The sequence below is a fragment of the Schistocerca cancellata genome, chromosome 11 (assembly GCF_023864275.1).
Source record: "Schistocerca cancellata isolate TAMUIC-IGC-003103 chromosome 11, iqSchCanc2.1, whole genome shotgun sequence".
Lineage (NCBI taxonomy): Eukaryota > Metazoa > Arthropoda > Insecta > Orthoptera > Acrididae > Schistocerca > Schistocerca cancellata.
Window position 1 is genome coordinate 24,531,231 of NC_064636.1, and position 21,915 is coordinate 24,553,145.

General features: G+C 49.5%; 1 protein-coding gene across 2 annotated transcripts in view; it reads left to right on the forward strand.

Annotated features, from left to right (window-relative positions):
* Positions 1-21,915, forward strand: part of LOC126108597 (facilitated trehalose transporter Tret1-like) — a 55,204-nt gene that overhangs the window by 24,457 nt on the left and 8,832 nt on the right. The window contains exons 2-3 of one of the 2 annotated variants that reach the window (XM_049913898.1): positions 7,104-7,219; positions 21,191-21,459. In XM_049913898.1, coding sequence (XP_049769855.1) covers positions 7,117-7,219; positions 21,191-21,459 — 372 coding nt within the window. In that variant the 5' untranslated portion in view covers positions 7,104-7,116. The remainder of the gene's footprint in view (positions 1-7,103; positions 7,220-21,190; positions 21,460-21,915) is intronic. The other variant, XM_049913899.1, reaches the window with a different exon arrangement.

Genomic DNA, 21,915 nt, shown 5'->3' on the forward strand with positions numbered 1-21,915 from the left:
TTACATTAGGTTTAAATAGTTCTCAGTTCTTGGGGACTGATGACCTCAAATGTTAAGTCCCATAGTGCTAAGAGCCATTTTTTTTTAAGGTGTTCCAGGGTGGTCAGCTATCCACGAAACGACGTTCTGTTTTTCGAGTGGCGTAGCGCACAACACGTTACACACTACACGTCGTAAACACGTTCAGCTGTGTACCAGTAAATAGGAAGCTAAACTGAAACAATGGACGTGCGACTAAAAGCTTGCGTAGTTTTATTTAATTGTTGCCGACGCATTCAGTGTGACAGCGGAAGGAATAAACCGAGGGCGAGGGAGCAGGAGCATTAACTCTCTCTGCTTGTTCCTCTTCTGTAACGATTTCGCTACGCAGTTGCTTCTCGGTTATCGATTGCGTGTAGTTGTGCGGTCAATCAGTGAGACATCATAACTAGATCGAGCTAGAGACCGCCAGTCTAAATTTTTAAAATATTGTAAACACAAAGCGAAAATATGTATCGTCACTAGTTTTTAGTTAAAATACGCAATAACCGTTGAAAAGTAGCCAAATATGCAGATGCATATGCAACATGCAAATGCATATAATCTGGTCTCTAATTATAACACTTAAGCTCAGGAAATCGTCGAAGATGACTGCTATGTAGGAACCAAAATTACTAATGTTGTGTAGGTCGACATCGCACGATTTTTAAACTACGGAAACTTGTCGTCACGTTTGGCAGTTAGCAGTACACCTTGAGGAAGGCGTCTTGCAATAATCGCCGAAACGTCGGAATTTTATAGTTGACGCTGTGGCCTCAAACCCAGAAGAATTTTATTGACTGTGACAACGAAGATTAGATGGGTAGGTCACATAACTAATAAGGAGATACTGAATAGAATTGGGGAGAAGAGGAGTTTGTGGCACAACTTGACAAGAAGAAGGGACCGGTTGGTAGGACATGTTCTGAGGCATCAAGGTATCACAAATTTAGCATTGGAGGGCAGCGTGGAGGGTAAAAATCGTAGAGGGAGACCAAGAGATGAATACACTAAGCAGACTCAGAAGGATGTAGGTTGCAGTAGGTACTGGGAGGTGAAGAAGCTTGCACAGGATAGAGTAGCATGGAGAGCTCCATCAAACAGGTCTCTGGACTGAAGACCACAACAACGTGACAATGGCCGCGGAAGCCTACATTTACAAATGTAGTGTTGATTTCACAGTTTCCGAACGATCGCGGGAAGGAATTACTTGCATAAAATATCAGAAAGTGTGGGTAGGGAGTGGTTTAAAGTGGAACGACCACATAAAATTAACCATGGGTAAAGCAGATACAAGATTCATATTGACTGGAAGAGTCCTCAGGAAGTGTAGTACACATACGAGGGTCACTCCGAAAGAAAAGCACACTATTTTTTTAAAATCCATCTTTTATTGTACACGTTTGAAAGTTAAACAATGTGTAGATACATCCTTTAGGAACAATATTTTCATTTCTCCACATAATTTCGATCCCTCTCAGCTGTCATACGCCATCTTGGAACCGGCGCCTGTATACCCGCACGGTAAAATTCTGCACCAACCTGTTTGAGCCACTGTTTGGCAGCGTGCACAAGGGAGTCATCATCTTCAAACATTGTTCCACGAAGAGAGTCTTTCAGTTTCTCAAAGAGATGACAGTCACATGGAGCCAGGTCAGGACTGTAAGGCGGGTGTTTCAGTGTTGTCCAACCGAGTTTTGTGATCGCTTCCACGGTTTTTTGACTGACATGTGGCCGTGCATTGTCGTGCAACAGCAAAACATCCTGCTTTTGCCGATGCGGTCGAACACGACTCAGTCGAGCTCGAAGTTTCTTCAGTGTCGTCACATATGCATCAGAGTTTATGGTGGTTCCACTTGGCACGATGTCCACAAGCAAGAGTCCTTCAGAATCGAAAAACATCGTAGCCATAACTTTTCCAGCAGAAGGTGTGGTTTGAATTTTTTTCTTGGGTGAATTTGCATGATGCCACTTCATCGATTGACTCTTCGTCTCTGGTGAGAAATGATGGAGCCATGTTTCATCACCTGTCACAATTCTTCCAAGAAATTCACCTCCACCATTCTTGTACTGTTCCAAAAGTTCGCTGCATACCGTTTTTCTTGTTTCTTTGTGAGCCACTGTCAACATCCTGGAAACCCACCTGGCACAAACCTTTTTTAATGCCAACACTTTCAGTATTCTGCAAACACTTCCTTCCCCTATCACAACGTAGTGTGACAATTCGTTCACTGTGATGCGTCTGTCAGCAGTCACCAATTCGTTAACTCTCTGCACACTGTCTGGAGTGTGTGCAGTATGAGGCCTGCCGCTGCGAGGACAATCCTCAATATTGCCGTGCCCGCTTTCGTCATGTAACCTGCTTGCCCACCGACTAACTGTACTGCGATCGACAGCAGCATCTCCATACAACTTTTTCAACCTCTTGTGGATGTTTCCCACTGTCTCGTTTTCACAGCACAGGAATTCTATGACAGCACGTTGCTTCTGATGAACTTCAATTGTAGCAGCCATCTTGAAGACGTGCTGTGACAGCGCCACTCACGGGAACAGGTTGAACTAAGTTTGAAAACAAGCGGGACGGATGTACCTGCACACTGTAAACTTTCACACATGCAGAATGAAAACTGCATTTTTACAAAAATAGTGTGCATTTCTTTTGGATTAGATTGGATTGTTTGGGAGAAGAGACCAAACAGCGAGGTCATCGGTCTCATAGGATTAGGGAAGGAAGGGGAAGGAAGTCGGCTGTGCCCTTTCAAAGGAACCATCCCGGCATTTGCCTGGAGCAATTTATGGAAATCACGGAAAACACAAATCAGGATGGCCGGACGCGGTATTGAACCGTCGTCCTCCCGAATGCGAGTCCAGTGTGCTAACCACTGCATTTCTTTTGGAGTGACCCTCGTATGAAGGAGATAGCTTATAAAAGCCTCTATCGATCAAAGCCTGAATATTGCTCGTCAGTCTCGGTTCCATACCAGACAGGACAAACAGAGAAGATCCAAAGAAGAGCAGCGCATTTCTTTAGAAGTTCAATTAATGAGCGCGAAAGTACCAGAGAGAGGCTCAGTGAACTCCTGTGGCAGACGCTGCAAGAGCGGCATTCTGCATCATGGTGTGGTCTATTGTTAAAGTTTCGAGTCCTTACAAGAGTTAACCAATATATTGTTTACTCCTACACTCATGCTCATAAATTAAGAGTAATTGCAGAATGTGGTGCCACACAACGTGGCACTACACCTAACTGGCTCTAGTAGCATAGGCACGGAATTGGTAATAAGTTGAGAAAACAGTCCCGAAACACATGTGCTACAAAACGCCACTGTTTCCTGCGCATGTACCCCGACATGAATATGGGATATGATCACCATGTACACGTACACAGGCCGCACAACGGGTTGGCACACTCTGGATCAGGTGGTCGAGCAGCTGCTGGGGTATAGCCGCCCATTCTTGCACCAGTGCCTGTCGGAGCTCCTGAAGTGTCATGGGGGTTTGAAGACGTGCAGCGATACGTTGACCGAGAGCATCCCAGATGTGCTCAATGGGGTTTTAGGTCTGGAGAAGAGGCAGGCCACTCCATTCGCCTGTTTCGCCTGTTTCAAGATACTCTTCCACGAAGACAGCTCTGTGGGGCCGTGCATTATCATCCATCAGGAGGAAGGTGGGACCCACTGCACCCCTGAAAAGGTGGACATGTGCAAAATGACATCCCGATACACCTGACCTGTTACAGTTCCTCTGTCAAAGACATGCAGGGGTGTACGTGCACCAATCATAATCCCATCCCACATCATCAAACCATGATCTCCATGCAGGTCCGTTTCAACGACATTAAGGGGTTGGTATCTGATTTCTGGTTCACACCAGATGAAAACCCGGCCACAATCACTGTTCAGACTATACCTGGACTCGTCCATGAACATAACCAGGGGACCACTGTTCCAATGACCACGTACTTTACGGGCTCTCCTGTGACCATGGGTCAGTGGACTGCGTCTTGCAGGTCTCCAGGTGAATAAACCGTCTCTGTTCAGCCGTCTGTAGACTGTGTGTCTGGAGACAACTATTCCAGTGGCTGCGGTAAGGACCCAAGCGAGGCTACCTGCAGTACTCTGTGGCCGTCTATGGGCACTGATGGTCATATATCGGTCTACTTGTGGTGTTGTACACTGTGGACGTCCCGTACTGTAGCGCCTGGACACGTTTCGTGTCTGCTGGACTCGTTGCCATAATCTTGAGATCACACTTTGTGGCACACAGAGGGCCCGTGCTACGACCTGCTGTGTTTGACCAGCCTCCAATCACCCTAGTATTCTACCCCTCATAATGTCATCAATATGTGTTCTTTGAGCCATTTTCAACACACATTCACCATTAGCACGTCTGAAAACGCCTGTATACTTACTTGCTTCACCGTGCTCTGACTTGGACTGACACACCTCTGCATACGTGGACTGCTGCCAGCGTCACCATGTGACGACCGCAGGTGAAATGCACTGCATGGCCATACCCCAAGGTAATTTAAACCCGTCAACCGCCCACCAGAGCGCTGTTTCACCATGTATGAGCATTATCCTTAATTTATGAGCATGAGTGTACATACAGGGTAGAAAAAAATTGTGTCATAAAGTTTTTACCCTGGATGGGTGATGCCAGTAGGCACCAAAATTATTAATGTTGTGTAGGCCGACAAGCACCATTTTAAAACTGTGGAAACTCTGCGCCATGCGCTCCAATTGGCTGTGGGATTGCCCTGTTGCCGTTCGTCGGTTGACGGGCAGCGCTATGGTTGCCGATTCACACATACTACCGTCCCTCGCCCTGTCGCTGCCGCAGCGTGACACACAAACGCGTGTCAAGTAGTTCTTACTGTTTGTCTCCACCTCACGTCAGAGGCGTTCACATGTAAGCTTTGCCTCAGAGCACACACACGTCACCTGTGATTTAGTCATACAGTAAGAATGGTGGCACGGTATTCATTTGAAGAACCACGAGATGTGGTTTTTGTTTTTGGACTAGCCGACGGTAATGAGCATGAAGCTCGACGGTTGTATGAGGAACAGCACCCAGCAAGAAGCCACCCACACTCGCAAACGTTTACAGCAGTTCACCGGTGACTTGGTGAAACAGGCTCGTTAGCAGGATATCACGGTGATGCTGGAAGACCTCGAACATGACGGGATATTGCATTTGAAGCGACAGTTCTCGAGCGCATCGAGGAAGCACCTACGACAAGTACTCGAGCGGCTGGACACGACGTGGGGGTCACTGATCGGTTTGAGGGATGACGGCCAGCATCCATTTAGTTTCCGCCCTGTCCAAGACCTAAAACCTGTGGCGGACTATGAACATGGGCTAGGGTTTGCCGGTGGTTTCTGCAAAGTGTTGCATGAGATCCCGACTTCCTCCCCATTGCGTTGTTTACTGACGAGAGCACCTTCCATCGGAATACCCTTTACAACACTAGAAACATTTGTTACTGGGCAAGGGGAAATCCTCATGTCACGTACGTCCACGGACACCAGGAACGATTTTCGCTCAACGTTTGGGCAGGCATTTTGGCTGACGATCTGATTGGGTCGGTCCATCTACTTCCTCGACTTACCGGACCAAATTACTTTCACTTTTTGCAAGAAACTCTACCCGGCCTGCTGGAAGATCTTCCCCTGGACATACGGCTACGCATGTGGCTGCAGTACGACAGGGTGCCCACACATAACAGTTGTGCTGTGTGTGTATGCTTAAATGGACTCTTCGACAGCCAGATAATTGGTCAGAGGTGCTCGTAGGCCCCCGCGATCACCAAACCTCACGCCACCAGATTTTTGCCAGTGGGGATTCTTCGAGGTTCTAGTTCACCCACCCAGACTCTAAATACTTAGGAACATTGAGTAATTAATGGATCGCATTCAGCATGCCACCAATCTTTGAAAGAATTCGACAAAACACCTTTCGACATTACCAAGCTTGTGTCGCATCAGGGGGTCGCCAGTTCGGGCAACTGCTTTAAGTAAACATGTCCTGCTACAAAAAAAGGCCCTTTTCAGGGCCGACACAATTTGTAAAAGACTTTCTGTATGCGAACTAACAGCTATTGATGGGTTTGTTTACAGTACATCTTATCATGAAACTATAATGGATGTGTCGGGACCCTGGCGGATTCGCCCCAAGGCCCCCTGAGTGGAAGGCTGGAGTGGTACCACCGAACACGCCGGCTATCTCGGATACATTGCAATCTCTGGCAGGCAAAGCATTCGAGGTCATGCCTTGTCCAGAGCATCTGGCAACAGGGCAATCCAGCAGCCAATTGGAGAGTGTGGTGCCAAGTTTCGGTAGTTTAGAAACTTTCCACTGTCGACCTACACAACATTAGTAATTTTGGTTCATACTGGCGTCAGGTATCCAGGGTTAAAATTTCGTAACGTAATTTTTCTCGCTGGCTGGAGTGGCTGTGCGGTTCTAGGCGCTACAGTCTGGAACTGAGCGACTGCTACGGACGCAAGTTCGAATCCTGCCTCGGGCGTGGATGTGTGTGATGTTCTTAGGTTAGTTAGCTTTAATTAGTTCTAAGTTCTAGGCGACTGATGACCTCAGAAGTTAAGTCACATAGTGCTCAGAGCCATTTGAACCATAATTTTTCTCCATCCTGCACATCTCGCGAGAAGGACAGGAGGGTAAGATCTGAGAGACCCAAACTCACATGGAGGCTTACCAGCAACCGTTCATCGCATGAACTGTTCGCGAATGGAACAGGAAAACGGGAAAGTGACACTACTGCACAAAGTACCCTCCGCTACACACTGCAACGTAGCTTCCTAAGTACAGATGGAGCTGATGATGTAGATCCAGATGTATATGTCATTTTCAAAGGAACCATACCTGCATTTGCCTTGTTGATGACGGATATTACTCCCGAATGGAATAAAAGTTTAGTCAGATAATTATTGTAATGTGATTAACAACTTTCCCTATTTTGAAGGATCACTGTGCAACATGTCCCTTTCACATTAGTATACTAATACACAATGCTTTTACTATTGACACATGCATGTTAGCAATGAATCGTTTTGTTTTTACAGCAGGCAGTACATCATGACCATTTCTGTCGAGCTGGAGATGAAGCCGCCTCCTGAACATGCAGCTGAAGGAAGCCGAAGAGCCAGCAGACTGAAGCAGCACCTGGCCGCCATTGCTAGTGAGTACAAGTCTGACAACTGCCTTACACACGGCTGGTCCAATGTGATTGCTCAACACCATATCCCGAAAAATAGTTACACCTAGCAGTAGTGGAACTGTACCGGCACAAAGACAGTCTGCATTGTTGACAGATCTTCCAAAATTCAGGGGTCAAGCTCACACTGTTGCCAGATCTCCCAAAAGGGTCAATGTCCTAAGGCCGTTATCCTCTGTATCTTCAAGGTCGTGGGCCAACGTCCTACTTTGTCAGAGTCCTCTAAGACTCGTCACAGAAGACTTTTGTATGCAGTCCACTTTGTGCAATTACTGTGTTTTCCTAATGTTCTACCAATGAATCACAGTCTGTGATCTGACTTACCTATGAACAGGCCAAGTGGTCACAACATTCCACATCCTTAGAAACTGCTACTCCCAGGTATTTCTATGAGCTGACCTGTACCAATTGTGACTCATTGATATAGTAGTCGGAGAACTCTACGTTTACGTGTCTTTCGCAAAATAAAACAAAAATTTCACTCTGCTCAGCAGTGATAATTTTTGCACGAATCTGGAATCTCAGAGAGCTCTCATGGGACATCTGTCCAGGTTTGGTTTTCAGCTAGCTGCCATGTCAGACCTTGTACACTTCAAAAGTGAGGAGAAAAATGTGCAGTACACATGATGATGAACTCACACCATATGCAATAGCATCTAAATTAATTTATTTAATAATCATCAGTACACCTCTACATTTGAACCATTTGAAGCAGAAAGGACATCGAGACTGTTTTCAATTTCTTGCCATGTTCTTTGTAACACATGCTCTGGCACTGTTGCAATCCCATCAGATGTCTCAACATAGTCATGTTATCCGCTATGATTGCATCCAGACAGTCCTCTACGAGTCTCAACAAACGAAAATATGGCTGACATCGAAATAGGTGTGCAAGGAATAGAAAAGCAACTGAAATCACTCAACAGAGGAAAGTCCACTGGACCCGACGGGTTACCAGTTCGATTCTACACAGAGTATGCGAAAGAACTTGCCCCCCTTCTAACAGCCGTGTACCACAAGTCTCTAGAGGAACGGAAGGTTCCAAATGATTGGAAAAGAGCACAGGTAGTCCCAGTCTTCTAGAAGGGTCGTCGAGCAGATGCACAGAACTATAGACCTATATCTCTGACATCGATCTGTTGTAGAATTTTAGAACATGCTTTTTTCTCGAGTATCATGTCGTTTCTGGAAACCCAGAATCTACTCAGTAGGAATCAACATGGATTCCAGAAACAGCGATCGTGTGAGACCCAACTCGCTTTATTTGTTCATGAAATCCAGAAAATATTAGATACAGGCTCCCAGGTAGATGCCACTTTCCTTGACTTCCTGAATGCGTTCGATACAGTTCTACACTGTCGTCTGATAGACAAAGTAAGAGCCTACGGAATATCAGACTAGCTGTGTGGCTGGATTGAAGAGGTGTTTAGCAAACAGAACACAACATGTTGTTGTCGATGGAGAGACGTCTACAGACGTAAAAGTAACCTCTGGCGTGCCACAGGGGAGTGTTATGGGACCTTTCTTTTCACAATATATATAAATGACCTAGTAGATAGTGTCGGAAGTTCCATGCGGCTTTTTGCGGATGATGCTGTAGTATACAGAGAAGTTGCAGCATTAGAAAATTGCAGCTAAATGCAGGATGATGTGCAGCGGATAGGTACTTGGTGCAGGGAGTGGCAACTCACCCTTAACGTAGACAAATGTAATGTATTGCGAATACATAGAAAGAAGGATCCTTTATTGTATGATTATATGATAGCGGAACAAACACTGGTAGCAGTTACTTCTGTAAAATATCTGGGAGTATGCGTGCGTAACGATTTGAAGTGGAATGATCATATAAAATTAATTGTTGGTAAGGTGGGTACCAGGTTGAGATTCATTGGGAGAGTCCTTAGAAAATGTAGTCCGTCAACAAAGGAGGTGGCTTACAAAACATTCGTTCGACCTACACTTGAGTACTGCTCATCAGTGTGGGATCCGTACCAGAGGAGATAGAGAAGATCCAAAGAAGAGCGGCGCGTTTCGTCACAGGGTTATTTGGTAAGCGTGATAGCGTTACGGAGATGTTTAGCAAACTCGAATGGCAGACTCTGCAAAAGAGAGGCGCTCTGCATCGCGGTGTAGCTTGCTGTCCAGGTTTCGAGAGGGTGCGTTTCTGGATGAGGTATCGAATATATTGCTTCCCCCTACTTATACCTCCCGAGGAGATCACGGATGTAAAATCAGAGAGATTCGAGCGCGCACGGAGGCTTTCCGGCAGTCGTTCTTCCCGCGAACCCTACGCGACTGGAACAGGAAAGGGAGGTAATGACAGTGGCACGGAAAGTGCCCTCCGCCACACACCGTTGTGTGGCTTGCGGAGTATAAATGTAGACGTAGATGTAGAAAGTGAGCGTAGTAAAGTCAGGGGAACGTGGCCAGGCATTGGGTCCTCTGCATCTGATCCAGCGAGTAGGAAATTTCTTAGCCATTAACTTGTGAACAGGCATTGACCAATGCAGGGGAACTTGGCCATGTAGGAAGATGGTTTTGCGTTGCCAGTCTCGTATCTGACAGTATGCAAACTGCTCCAAGATGTCCAGACACACTGACCCGTTTAGTGTGTTCTGTGCAAAGAAGAACAGTCCAGCAATGCAAGACGTTCAGTTTACCGCCATTATGTACATGTTCGGTTATAGTGTGCAGATTTTGCAAGTCCCAGATCTGAATGTCATACCGATTAATCGTTCCTGATACATGAAGGGTTGCCTCATCTGAGAACAGCCATCTTTCCAGGAACTGGTTGTTCGTGGCAGTATGCTGCAGCATATCCGTAGAAAACTGTTGTCGCCTCGGTTTGTCATTCGCCATCAAATGTTACAGACCATGCACTTCGTAAGCATACAAACAAAGATGTTGTTGTACTACAGGATGTAATGTCGCCTGGAGCACATTAACTTGCCTAGGCGCCTGCGGAATTCATACAGGGTGTAACACCTCGGTTCAGTTTACAGTGATAAAAGCTATAGAAAGAATGATTTAAAATTAAGAATAGAATTTTTAGAGAGGAAAATAGTGTAGAATGAGAGTTCGGTAATTGCAGGTCAAAATTATAGTACATCAGCAAGTAGTTTAACGTCTAAGTACAGCATAGCCACGGAAGCTCCGTCATGGAGAAGGCAGTGACGTTAAAGTCTTGTGATGAAAAACCTATAAAAAGGCCTGATCGTCATTATTGCCGCCTTTTTTCCTTGATCGTTTCGTTAAAGGGCGGGGAACCCGTGTCAGTCAGCGAGACAATGATTAGATTGGACTTTATCGTGTTAAGATTCACGACAAACTGTTAGAATATTACAGAGATTAAAAGTGATGTAGTGTACGATCTCTGACTGTTGGTAGCAACGGAATATTAAGGGGATTTTAGGACTTTAGTGCTAGATTAGAACTTTACGGACATATAGATGACAGAAACTCAAATTATCTGCTGATACGAGTGAATTCAGAGGTACCGGTATTCAGATATTAACGCGTGGACTTTTGAAAGTGTCGTGTGTCGTTAGTTGTGAATGTGGACGTAGAGCGCGTGCATGTCGGCATTTGCGGGCTATTTAGATTCCTCCAGGCTAGGAATCTTTTAAATAGACCTTCATCCATCACCATCTTAATCCTTGAATATAGAGTGAAAGTGAAATACAAGAGTGTTGTACTTATTTCATTTACCTAGTAATAATCAGTGGAGGTTTTACGGAACCAAAGCTATTCAGCAGGAAGTCAGCACCATCTAGCGGAAAGCGCAGGCGTTAACTGACACGCCGACTGAAGTGAACGTTTACGTGTTTTACGGACTGCTTGATATGAATTTTTGTGACTCTTTGACGTCCCCACTCCCTCCGAAAGGTGGCGCAGGGTGTCTTAATCACAAAAGGGGAGAGTTTTAGCCGGGAAAATTACTAAATAAAAGAGATATTTACAAGACTCGCAGTAATAGCAAAACACAAGGCCCGCACCCCATCGGAGAGTCGTCGCTGTCACGTCGGGAAGTAAAGCCGGAAAACCTACCGACGATTCGTATCTACGAGCAGACGTCGACGTGGAGTATCTAAAAAGGGAACCACAAGATACTTGGGGGTCTAGCCAGCAGCGGTCCAGCCAGCCGGCCCTCCAGCAGCAGCAGCAGCAGCGGCAGCGGCAGCGGCCCCGGCCCCGTCCACGGCAGCAGCGTTCCTGCCACCCATCGTCGAGTCGGCGCCAGCGCCAGCAGCGTGGGACTCTGGTCTCTGTCCGTCCTCGTCTTCCTCCGTCCTCATCTTCCTCCGTCTTCGTCTTCTTTCGTTAACGTCTGTCCCCAGTTTTTGTCCTTTCTTTTTCGTTCTGTGCGTTTTTGTTTCTCCCCGTCGTCATGTCCGCCCCCACCACCACTACCACCACTACCACCACAGCCATCGTTTATACTTCCCCTCCGCCGCCACCACCACCATAACATGGTGTGCCCAGTCACACCCCCTCTTTCCATCCCGCCTCTTTTCACTCTCCCTTCGCCCTCGCTCTTTGTCGCCCCCTCTCCAGCTTCTTCCTCCCGCTCCTCTCACTCTGATCCTTTCCCCCCACTCCCCCAGCCTGTCTCTGCAGCTCCAGCTAGGGTGGTGGCCCGTCGGGCCACTGTCCATGCCCAGCTCTCCCCATTGCCTTCGCCATCACCGCCGCCACCGTCACCGTCGCCTTCAATGTCACCATCCCCGGCGCCGACTGCTGCGTCCACGCCGGGACCTGTCCCTTCCCACCACCTCCATATAGCTCCCGTCCCTCATATCACCACCCGCCCTACTGCCGCCGTTAAACGCCCTAGTGGCACCACCACCTCCTCCGCTCCCAAAAAGGCCCCGCCCCGTCCTCCTTCCCCCCCCAACAGTGGGCCATGGATGTCTCCCCACCTGGCCCTGCTCCCTCCGCCTCCTCCTCCTCCTCGTCCTCCTCCCACCCCCTCTTTATACAAATACCTCCTCTCCCATCCCGATCCTTCCCTTCTCGAGGCCCAGAATCTCTCCCTCCTCCTCCGCCAACACTTCCCTGGTGCACCAATCTCTCTCCTCACTCCCAGACGGGATTCTGTTCTCATCTCCTCCCCCAGCCCAACCCTCCATACTGACATCCTCTCCCGCCTCCCCATCACCCGTTTTGGCCCCAACACCTCCCTCACACCTGCTCCTTCCCCATCTCCTACCCACCAACCCCAAGCCCCGCGTCGCCCACCGATCCTCACCGCCGTGATCACTCGGCTCAGTCCGTTGATCACGGAGGCGGAGGTGTTGGTGGAGCTCAAGGCGCATCCCATGCTGGAGGTGCGGGCGGTCCGCCGCATTTTCAACTCGGCCGGCCCCACCCGCCTTATGCGGGTTTTCTCCGAGGATGCCCCCACCATTGAACGTCTCCTGAAGGAGGGTGCCCTCCTCTTCAACCAGCGCTACAAGGTCGACCCCTCCCGTTCCCCCCCTCAATCCCTGCACTGCCAGAGGTGTCTGCGCTATAATGCGCACCCAACAGCGGAGTGCAGCGAGGCCCCCACCTGCCCGCATTGTAGGCAAGCGCACTTCCTCCGGCAGTGCCCTAACCTTCAATCCCCTCCTTCCTGCAATACCTGCAATCTCCCCCATCCCACCTACTCCCAAAAGTGTAAAGCCCGACCCCCTCCGACCACTCCTGAACTCACCGTCCCAGTCCGTCCTCTGGACGCCCCCACCCCTCCTGGCAATTGCCTTCGTCCCCCCCCCCCCCGCTGAGGACATCATCAGGTACCTCACCATCGTCCTTCAGAATGTCCATCCCTTTCAGTGCCCCCACACCCTCCAACAGATATCCCTCGCCGCCCGTTCCATTTTCCAACTCAAAATGTACGCCACCTACTCCAACAACCAGGCCCATTTCACCTTCTCCCGCCTTGACACCTTCGTCTAAATCCCTGTCAAGGCGCGACAGCAACGTATCCTTTTCAACAATATCCGCTCCCTTCCCGCCAACAAGAACCTCTTCCTGCACACCCTTGCCACCCACCGTGTGGATGCCTTCCTCCTTAATGAAACCTTCCTCCAACCCCACCACACCATCCACACTTAGCCCTATCTCCTCCACCGCTCCGATAATCCCCTCCCAATTGCGCGTGGCGGAGTTGCCATTGGTCACCACCGCCAGATTCCCGTTCGGCTCCAACCTCTCCTTCCCGACGCCACCGAACACCCGATCCTTACTCTCTTCTTCCCCGGCCTTACCGTTACCTGCACCACCATCTATGTCCGCCCCAACGCCCCTATTCCCTTCGACTTCCTCTCCCATATCGACCGTACCTTCTCCTCCTACGTGATCGCCGCCGACCTCAACATCCATAGTCGTTCTGCTGCCCAGTTACGGTGGTGGCATCGGTTTCTCTCCTCCCTTCAAGACGACCTCATCCCCATCCCTCAGCACACCTGTCCCGAATCCAACTCCACTCCCGATGTTATCCTCTCCTCCCCCAACCTCCTTGGCTGCATAACGGTGGATGTCCTGGAGCCTATTGGTAGCGACCATCTCCCTGTCCTTCTCACCACTTCAGATGGTCGTCGCCCCCGCCCCGACCCTCGTCATGACCCTCCCCCTAAGTACGTCCATGACTATTCCCATGCCAACTGGAATGCCTACTGGGATACCCTCTCCACCCAGGTCGATAGCAACCCTTTCACCTACCATCACCCCGACGATGTCACACATGCCACTTCCTTTCTCCAGCAGACCTTGTCTGAGGCTGTGGAGGCCCACGTCCCTACTGTCGCCATCCACCCCCACCGTCCTACCATACCCCCACAGGCCGTCCTCCTCCTCCGTGAATCCCGCCTACTCTACCATGCCTTCCTCCGCACGCGTGACCCGGACACACTACGACGCCACTGGCAACTACAGTGACACATTCAAAACTTGCTCGCGGCTAAGAAACGCCGGGACTGGCGACAGACATGCATCCGTTTAAATGCTACCCACCCTATCAACTCGTCCAAGTTCTGGTCCACCTTCCGTCACCTTACCGGAACTAAACCTCCCCCTACTATCCTCTTCTCCATGATGATCACCCCTTCCCTGACACCCTTAGTAAGGCCAATCACTTTGCCTCCTACCTCTCTGATGTATTTTCCATCCCCGATGATCCCCAGTTCGATTACTCCCTCTTCCCGGATATCCACGATCGAACTGACACCTCTGTCCCTCCCCTTGCTCCTGGTTTCCAGTACTTGGACAACATTGCACACACGGAACTCAATGCCCCTATCACTACACAGGATCTCCTTGCTACACTCCGCACAAAACGCACCACCGCTGCTGGTCACGATCGTGTCACCTACCGTCACCTTCGTGAAGCTCCTGTCTCTTTTCTCTCCACTCTGGCCAGGCTCTACAATGTAGTCCTGTCCACCGGTTACTACCCCGACCTGTGGAAAACCTCCTGTATCCTCATGTTCCTTAAACCTGGCAAACCGCCATCCGCCGTCTCCTCTTACCGTCCCATCAGTCTTAGCTCGGTCTTCAGCAAGGTCCTGGAATCTATCCTCACCCGCCGCATCCACCAGCATCTCCGCCAGCACCGCCTCCTTCCCGTTACCCAGTGTGGCTTTCGGCCGTCCTTCTCTTCCGATGACCTTCTCCTTCACCTCACTCATCTCCTTTCCAACCAGCTTAACTCCCGTTGCTCCGCAATCTTCCTCTCCCTGGACCTCGAACGTGCTTATGACCGTGTATGGCATTCCGGTCTCCTCTTCGAGCTCCAAACCTTCGCCCTTCCCATTAACTACATCCGTCTGATCGGCTCCTTTCTCTCCCGCCGTCCTTCCTATGTCACCATCCATAACATAGATTCCTACACCTTTTTCCCCTCCGCCAGTGTGCCCCAAGGCTCCGTCCTCTCCCCCCTTCTGTACCTTTTGTACACAGCGGACATGCCGCCGCCGTCACCCCCCATCCACCTTCTCCAGTTTGCCGATGACACCACCTTCCTTGCTCTTGCCCCCACCCTGCAGCGCTCCCAACACCTTCTCCAGTCGCATCTTGACCGGTTCACCGCTTGGTGCAACCAGTGGTTGCTCAAGGTCAATCCCTCCAAAACCCAGGCGATCATTGTAGGCAAAACCACCCCTTCCTTCCGCCTCCTTGATTTCTATCTCACCATCTATGGCCGTCCTATCGCCCTCACCCCTACCCTTAAGTACCTTGGCGTCACCCTTGACCGTCGCCTCTCCTGGACTCCCCACCTCCGGACAATCCAAGCCAAGGCACACTCCCGACTCAGTCTCCTCAAGCTCCTCTCCGGCCGTACGTGGGGTCTGGACCCCTCCACCATCCTCCATACCTATAAATCCCTCATCCGCCCTATCCTTTGTTATGCCCATCCAGCTTGAATCTCTGCCCCCCCTACCTTTTATAAATCCCTCCAAATCCTTGAACGTCATGCTCTCCGCCTCGCCTATCACATCCGTCTCCCCTCCCCCACGCGGATCCTTTACGATCTCATCCCCTTCCCCCACCTCCTCCTTTTCCTTGAAAGGATACGGATCCTGTACACCTCCCATAAACTGGATCCTCCTCACCCACTCGTCTCCCCGATCCTCTCCCACCCCCGCCCGCTGCCGCGCCTGTATTCCCACGTCCCACCCAGTCTCCATCTCTCCACCCTCCTTACCCTCTCCCAAGGGGGCTTCCGCCAGCTCCCTCTCCCTGATGATGTCCTCCTCCTCTCCATCTACACCTCCTACGAACTTTGATCCTCCCACCCTCCTCCTGTGCTTGCTCCTCTGGGCACCCTCCCTCCCTTCTCTCCCTTTTCCCTCCCTCCTTCATTTCTCCCCACTCTTCCCCCGGGCTTCCCCTCCCCTGTCCCTCTCCTCCTGCCTCCGTATCCTCAGCCATTGGCATCCTTGTTCTCCCCTCTCCCCCACCTCAGCCCTGTTCCCCTCTTGGCAGGTCTCCGGACTCGCACATGCTAAGTGGACATTCGCGCACCGGAGATCACTGCCATCAGTGTCTCGTGTGTGCCGTCGTGTTTAGTGTTCAGTGTTCACCATCACACCTCATCGTTCACCAGTGCCATCGTCTTCTTCAGTGTTTGTGTGTCGTATCAACAGTTTGCAGTGTGGATTATCATCGAGTGTGAACGGCTCCGTGTTTGTCTTTATGTGTCTCCTGTTTTATTGCCCACCGTTCTGTAACTTATGTGTCTTCTCAGTGTTTTTTTCTCATTGTGTATCCTATGGCTGAAAAGCAGCGTAGAATGCTGCTGACAGCCTGCCTGTTGTACAGGTTTCAAATAACAATAAAGAAAAAAAAAAGATACTTGGGGATGCTTCAAGGGGCTTTGGAGAAATGTTTGTCTCGTGTCCTCCGCTGTCTCTTATGAAACATTACGATGTGCACCACCCAAATGATTCAGAACACTTCCAGTTGCCAGAAACCTATATAATACTAGTCCTTAATTGTTTTCACAGCAGCTGCCTCATATCCATGCTGCCGGCTGGGGTGGCTGAGCGGTTCTAGGCGCTACAGTCGCGTAAGTTCGAATCCTGCCTCGGGCATGGATGTGTGTGATGTCCTTAGGTTAGTTAGGTTTAAGTAGTTCTACGTGCTAGGGGACTGATGACCTCAGAAGTTAAGTCCCATAGTGCTCAGAGCCATTTCAACCATTTCAACATCCATACCACCTACGATAATTTATTTGCTTAGCAATCAGAGATTTTCTTCTGCAAATCATACTACTCCTTGTGCGCACTGGTGCACTGTGGCGGCAGTAGTTGGCAGAATTGATATGGGGTTAGAAATTCTTTGAGATGGTCTAGCCTGTGGTGCAATTTCAGTATCATATCTATTGTAGTTCGTTTTCCTGGGTCTTTGATATGTTGGAGGCCTGAGAGGGACAAACTCTAGACTGCCTATTGATACGTAATCAGCATGGTTTCAGAAAACATCATTCTTGTGCAACGCAGCTAGCTCTTTATTCGCACGAAGTAATGGCCGCTATCGACAGGGGATCTCAAGTTGATTCCTTATTTCTAGATTTCCGGAAAGCTTTTGACACCGTTCCTCACAAGCAACTTCTAATCAAGCTGCAGGCCTATGGGGTATCGTCTCAGTTGTGCGACTGGATTCGTGATTTCCTGTCAGGAAGGTCGCAGTTCGTAGTAATAGATGGCAAATCATCGAGTAAAACTGAAGTGATATCAGGTGTTCCCCAGGGAAGCGTCCTGGGACCTCTGCTGTTCCTGATCTATATAAATGACCTGGGTGACAATCTGAGCAGTTCTCTTAGGTTGTTCGCAGATGATGCTGTAATTTACCGTCTAGTAAGGTCATCCGAAGACCAGTACCAGTTGCAAAGCGATTTAGAAGAGATTGCTGTACGGTGTGGCAGGTGGCAGTTGATGCTAAATAACGAAAATTGTGAGGTGATCCACACGAGTTCCAAAAGAAATCCGTTGGAATTCGATTACTGGATAAATAGTACAATTCTCAAGGCTGTCAATTCAACTAAGTACCTGGGTGTTAAAATTAAGAACAACTTCAGTTGGAAAGACCACACAGATAATATTGTGGAGAAGGCGAGCCAAAGGTTGCGTTTCATTGGCAGGACACTTAGGAGAAGCAACAAGTCCACTAAAGAGACAGCTTACACTACACTCGTTCGTCCTCTGTTGGAATATTGCTGCGCGGTGTGGGATCCTTACCAGGTGGGATTGACGGAGGACATCGAAAGGGTGCAAAGAAGGGCAGCTCGTTTTGTATTATCACGTAATAGGGGAGAGAGTGTGGCAGGTATGATACGCGAGTTGGGATGGAAGTCATTAAAGCAAAGACGTTTTTCGTCGCGGCGAGATCTATTTACGAAATTTCAGTCAGCAACTTTCTCTTCCGAATGCGAAAATATTTTGTTGAGCCCAACCTACATAGGTAGGAATGATCATCAAAATAAAATAAGAGAAATCAGAGCTCGAACAGAAAGGTTTAGGTGTTCGTTTTTCCCGCGCGCTGTTCGGGAGTGGAATGGTAGGGAGACAGCATGATTGTGGTTCGATGAACCCTCTGCCAGGCACTTAAATGTGAATTGCAGAGTAATCATGTAGATGTAGATGTAGATGCCTAAGAAAAAGTGGAGATCCCAGAAAGGGGACAGGAAACGAAATGAAAATTAACGAATTGAGTGTGCATGTGAAGTTACTTCAGTGATTACAAAATGGAGGCAAATTACGCGTAGATTTAAGACTGCAGGAAATCTGTGACACACCGTTGCGCCATCAGGATTCACTCAGTCCCCAACAGCTGTGACCTGAAGTCATACTCGATGGCTTCGCGCACTTCTTCACCAGGAGTAACACTAATGTGGCTCTCCAAAACATTGTAAGGATGGGAACTCTCCCTAAAAATGGTTCAAATGGCTCTGAGCACTATGGGACTTAACATCTGAGGTCATCACTCCCCTAGAACTTAGAACTACTTAAACCTAACTAACCTAAGGACATCACACACATCCATGCCCGAGACAGGATTCAAACCGGCGACAGTAGCAGTCACGTGGTTCCGGACTGAAGCGCCTAGAACCGCTTGGCTGGACCTCTCCCTGTGTCGCCACAATACTCACTGCAATGGTCATCTGCGGTAGTGCCGAACCATGATTCATTCCAAATACAATGAAATGCTTTCATCATCACACCATCATTCCCAGGCACAGCATTATATTTCAACAGGTTACATAAATGGGTAACTGTTGGCACCACAGACTTTTGAAACAGTGCACAGGCGCAGTCGAAATAGAAAATGTCCATTCCTCTTGGAGTGCTAGTCTTGCAAATTTCACACGAAAACGTCTTTGAAGTTTGGATGGTAGCAGCTGTATTCGCGGAAGTAGAGCTGTGGGGAAGAGTCGCGGGTCGTGCTTGAGTAGATCAACCGGGAGAGCACTTTCCAACGAAAGGCGAAGGTCCCGAGTTCGAGTCTCTATCCAGCACACAGTTTTAATGTGCCAGCAACGTTGAAAAAGTATACTTCAGTAAAAAAAAAAAAATATCTCCATGCATAGCCTAGGTATTACAGCATGTATACCTTCCTCACTGGATAACGTGTCCTCGATGTCAGCATTTGTTCTTGTGGTGGGCACTGATCATAATGTTTTGGTTAGTCAACGTATACCTATGGGAGATAAGAATTTGATAACCAATAAGGAGGGACTTGACTACAAGCCAGGAAGTAAACACACTATATGAGGAAAATTATCCAGGCACCTGGCTGATTACCTGCAAGTTCATGGCGCCCTCCATCGGTAATGCTGGAATACATTATGCTGTTGGCCCACCCTTAGCCCTGATGACAGCTTCCACTCTCGCAGGCACACTTTTAATCAAGTGCTGGAAGGTTTCTTGGCGAATGGCAGCCCATTCTTCACGGAGTGCTGCGCTGAGGACAGGTATTGATGTGATTCGGTGAGGCCTGACACGAACTCGGCGATCCTAAACATTCCAAAGGTATCCAGAATGAGATTTCCACTCTGCAGCGGAGTGTGCGCTGATATGAAACTTCCTGGCAGATTAAAACTGTGTGCCGGACCGAGACTCGAACTGGGAACCTTTGCCTTCCGCGAGCAAGTGCTCTACCAACTGAGCAACCCAAGCACGACTCACGCCCCGTCCTCACAGCTTTACTTCTGCCAGTACCTCGTCTCCTACCTTCCAAACTCAACAGAAGCTCTCCTACGAACCTTGCAGGACTAGCACTCCTGAAAGAAAGGATATTGCAGAGACGTGGCTTAGCCAGAGCCTGGGGGATGTTTCCAGAATGAGATTTTCATTCTGCAGCGGAGTGTGTGCTGATATGAAACTTCCTGGCAGATTAAAACTGTGTGCCGGACCAGGACTCGAACTCGGGACCTTTGCCTTTCACGGGCAAGTGCTCTACCAACTGAGCTACCCGAGCACGACTCACGCCCCGTCCTCACAGCTTTACTTCTGCCAGTACCTCGTCTCCTACCTTGCAAACTTTATAGAAGCTCTCCAGCAAAACTTGAGGAACTAGCAGTCCTGGAAGAAAGGATATTGCAGAGACGTGGCTTAGCCAGAGCCTGGGGGATGTTTCCAGAATGAGATTTTCACTCTGCAGCGGAGTGTGTGCTGATATGAAACTTCCTGGCAGATTAAAACTGTGTGCCAGACCGAGACTCGAACTCGGGAACTTTGGCTTTCGCGGGCAAGTGCTCTACCAACTGAGCTACCCGAGCACGACTCACGCCCCGTCCTCGCAGCTTTACTTCTTCCAGTACCTCGTCTCCTACCTTCCAAACTTAACAGAAGCTCTCCTGCGAACCTTGCAGGACTAGCACTCCTGAAAGAAAGGATATTGCGGAGACATGTGTTAGCCACAGCCTGGGGGATGTTTCCAGAATGACATTTTCACTCTGCAGGGGAGTGTGCGCTGATAAGAAACTTCCTGGCAGATTAAAACTGTGTGCTGGACCGAGACTCGAACTCGGGACCTTTGCCTTTTGCGGGCAAGTGGTCTAGCAACTGAGCTACCTGAGCACGACTCACGCCCCGTCCTCACAGCTTTACTTCTGCCAGTAGCTCGTCTCCTAGCTACCAAACTTAACAGAAGCTCTCCTGCGAACCTTGCAGGACTAGCACTCCTGAAAGAAAGGATATTGCGGAGACATGGCTTAGCCACAGCCTGGGGGATGTTTCCAGAATGAGATTTTCGCTCTGCAGCGGAGTGTCCGCTGATATGAAACTTCCTGGCAGAGTAAAACTGTATGATGGACCGAAAGAGTTTCGTATCAGCACACACTCCGCTGCAGAGTGAAAATCTCAGTCTGGATATTCTACTGTTTCTGTGAGAGCCACTAGCAGACACCCAGCGTCCCAGACTGACCTCGGCCTCGCCCGGACCTGTCCGCAGTGAGCATCGGGGCGCTGGGCACGGGCACGACACTCGGCTGGACCAGCGTGGCCATCCCGGAGCTGCAGTGCGGCTACGCGTCTGCGGCCGGGGCGCGGTGCTACCAGTCCTGGCAGATGGCCTGGGTCTCGGGCTGCATGTCGCTGGGGGCGCTGGCGTTCTCGCTGCCCGTGGGGCGGCTGGCCGACGTGCTGGGCCGCAAGCGGGCCGGGCTCTGCCTGGGCCCCCTCTTCCTGGCCGGCTGGGCCTTCCTCATCTGGGGAGACTCGGTGAGTCCTGCTGTACACCTCCGCACCACCACACCACACGCTGACAGTTATGGAGCTACACTACTGGCCATTAAAATTGCTACACCACGAACGTGACGTGCTACAGACGCGAAATTTAACCGACAGGAAGAAGATGCTGTGATATGCAAATGATTAGCTTTTCAGAGCATTCACACAAGGTTGAGCGCCCGTGACGACACCTACAACTTGCTGACATGAGGAAAGTTCCCAACCGATTCCTCATACACAAACAGCAGTTGACCGGCGTTGCCTGGTGAAACGTTGTTGTGATGCCTCATGTAAGGAGGAGAAAAGCGTACCATCACGTTTCCGACTTTGATAAAGGACGGGTTGTAGCCTATCGCGACGTAGCTTTTCGCGTTGGACGAGATCCGATGTCTGTGAGCAGAATATGGAATCGGTGGATTCAGGAGGGTAATACGGAACGCCGTGCTG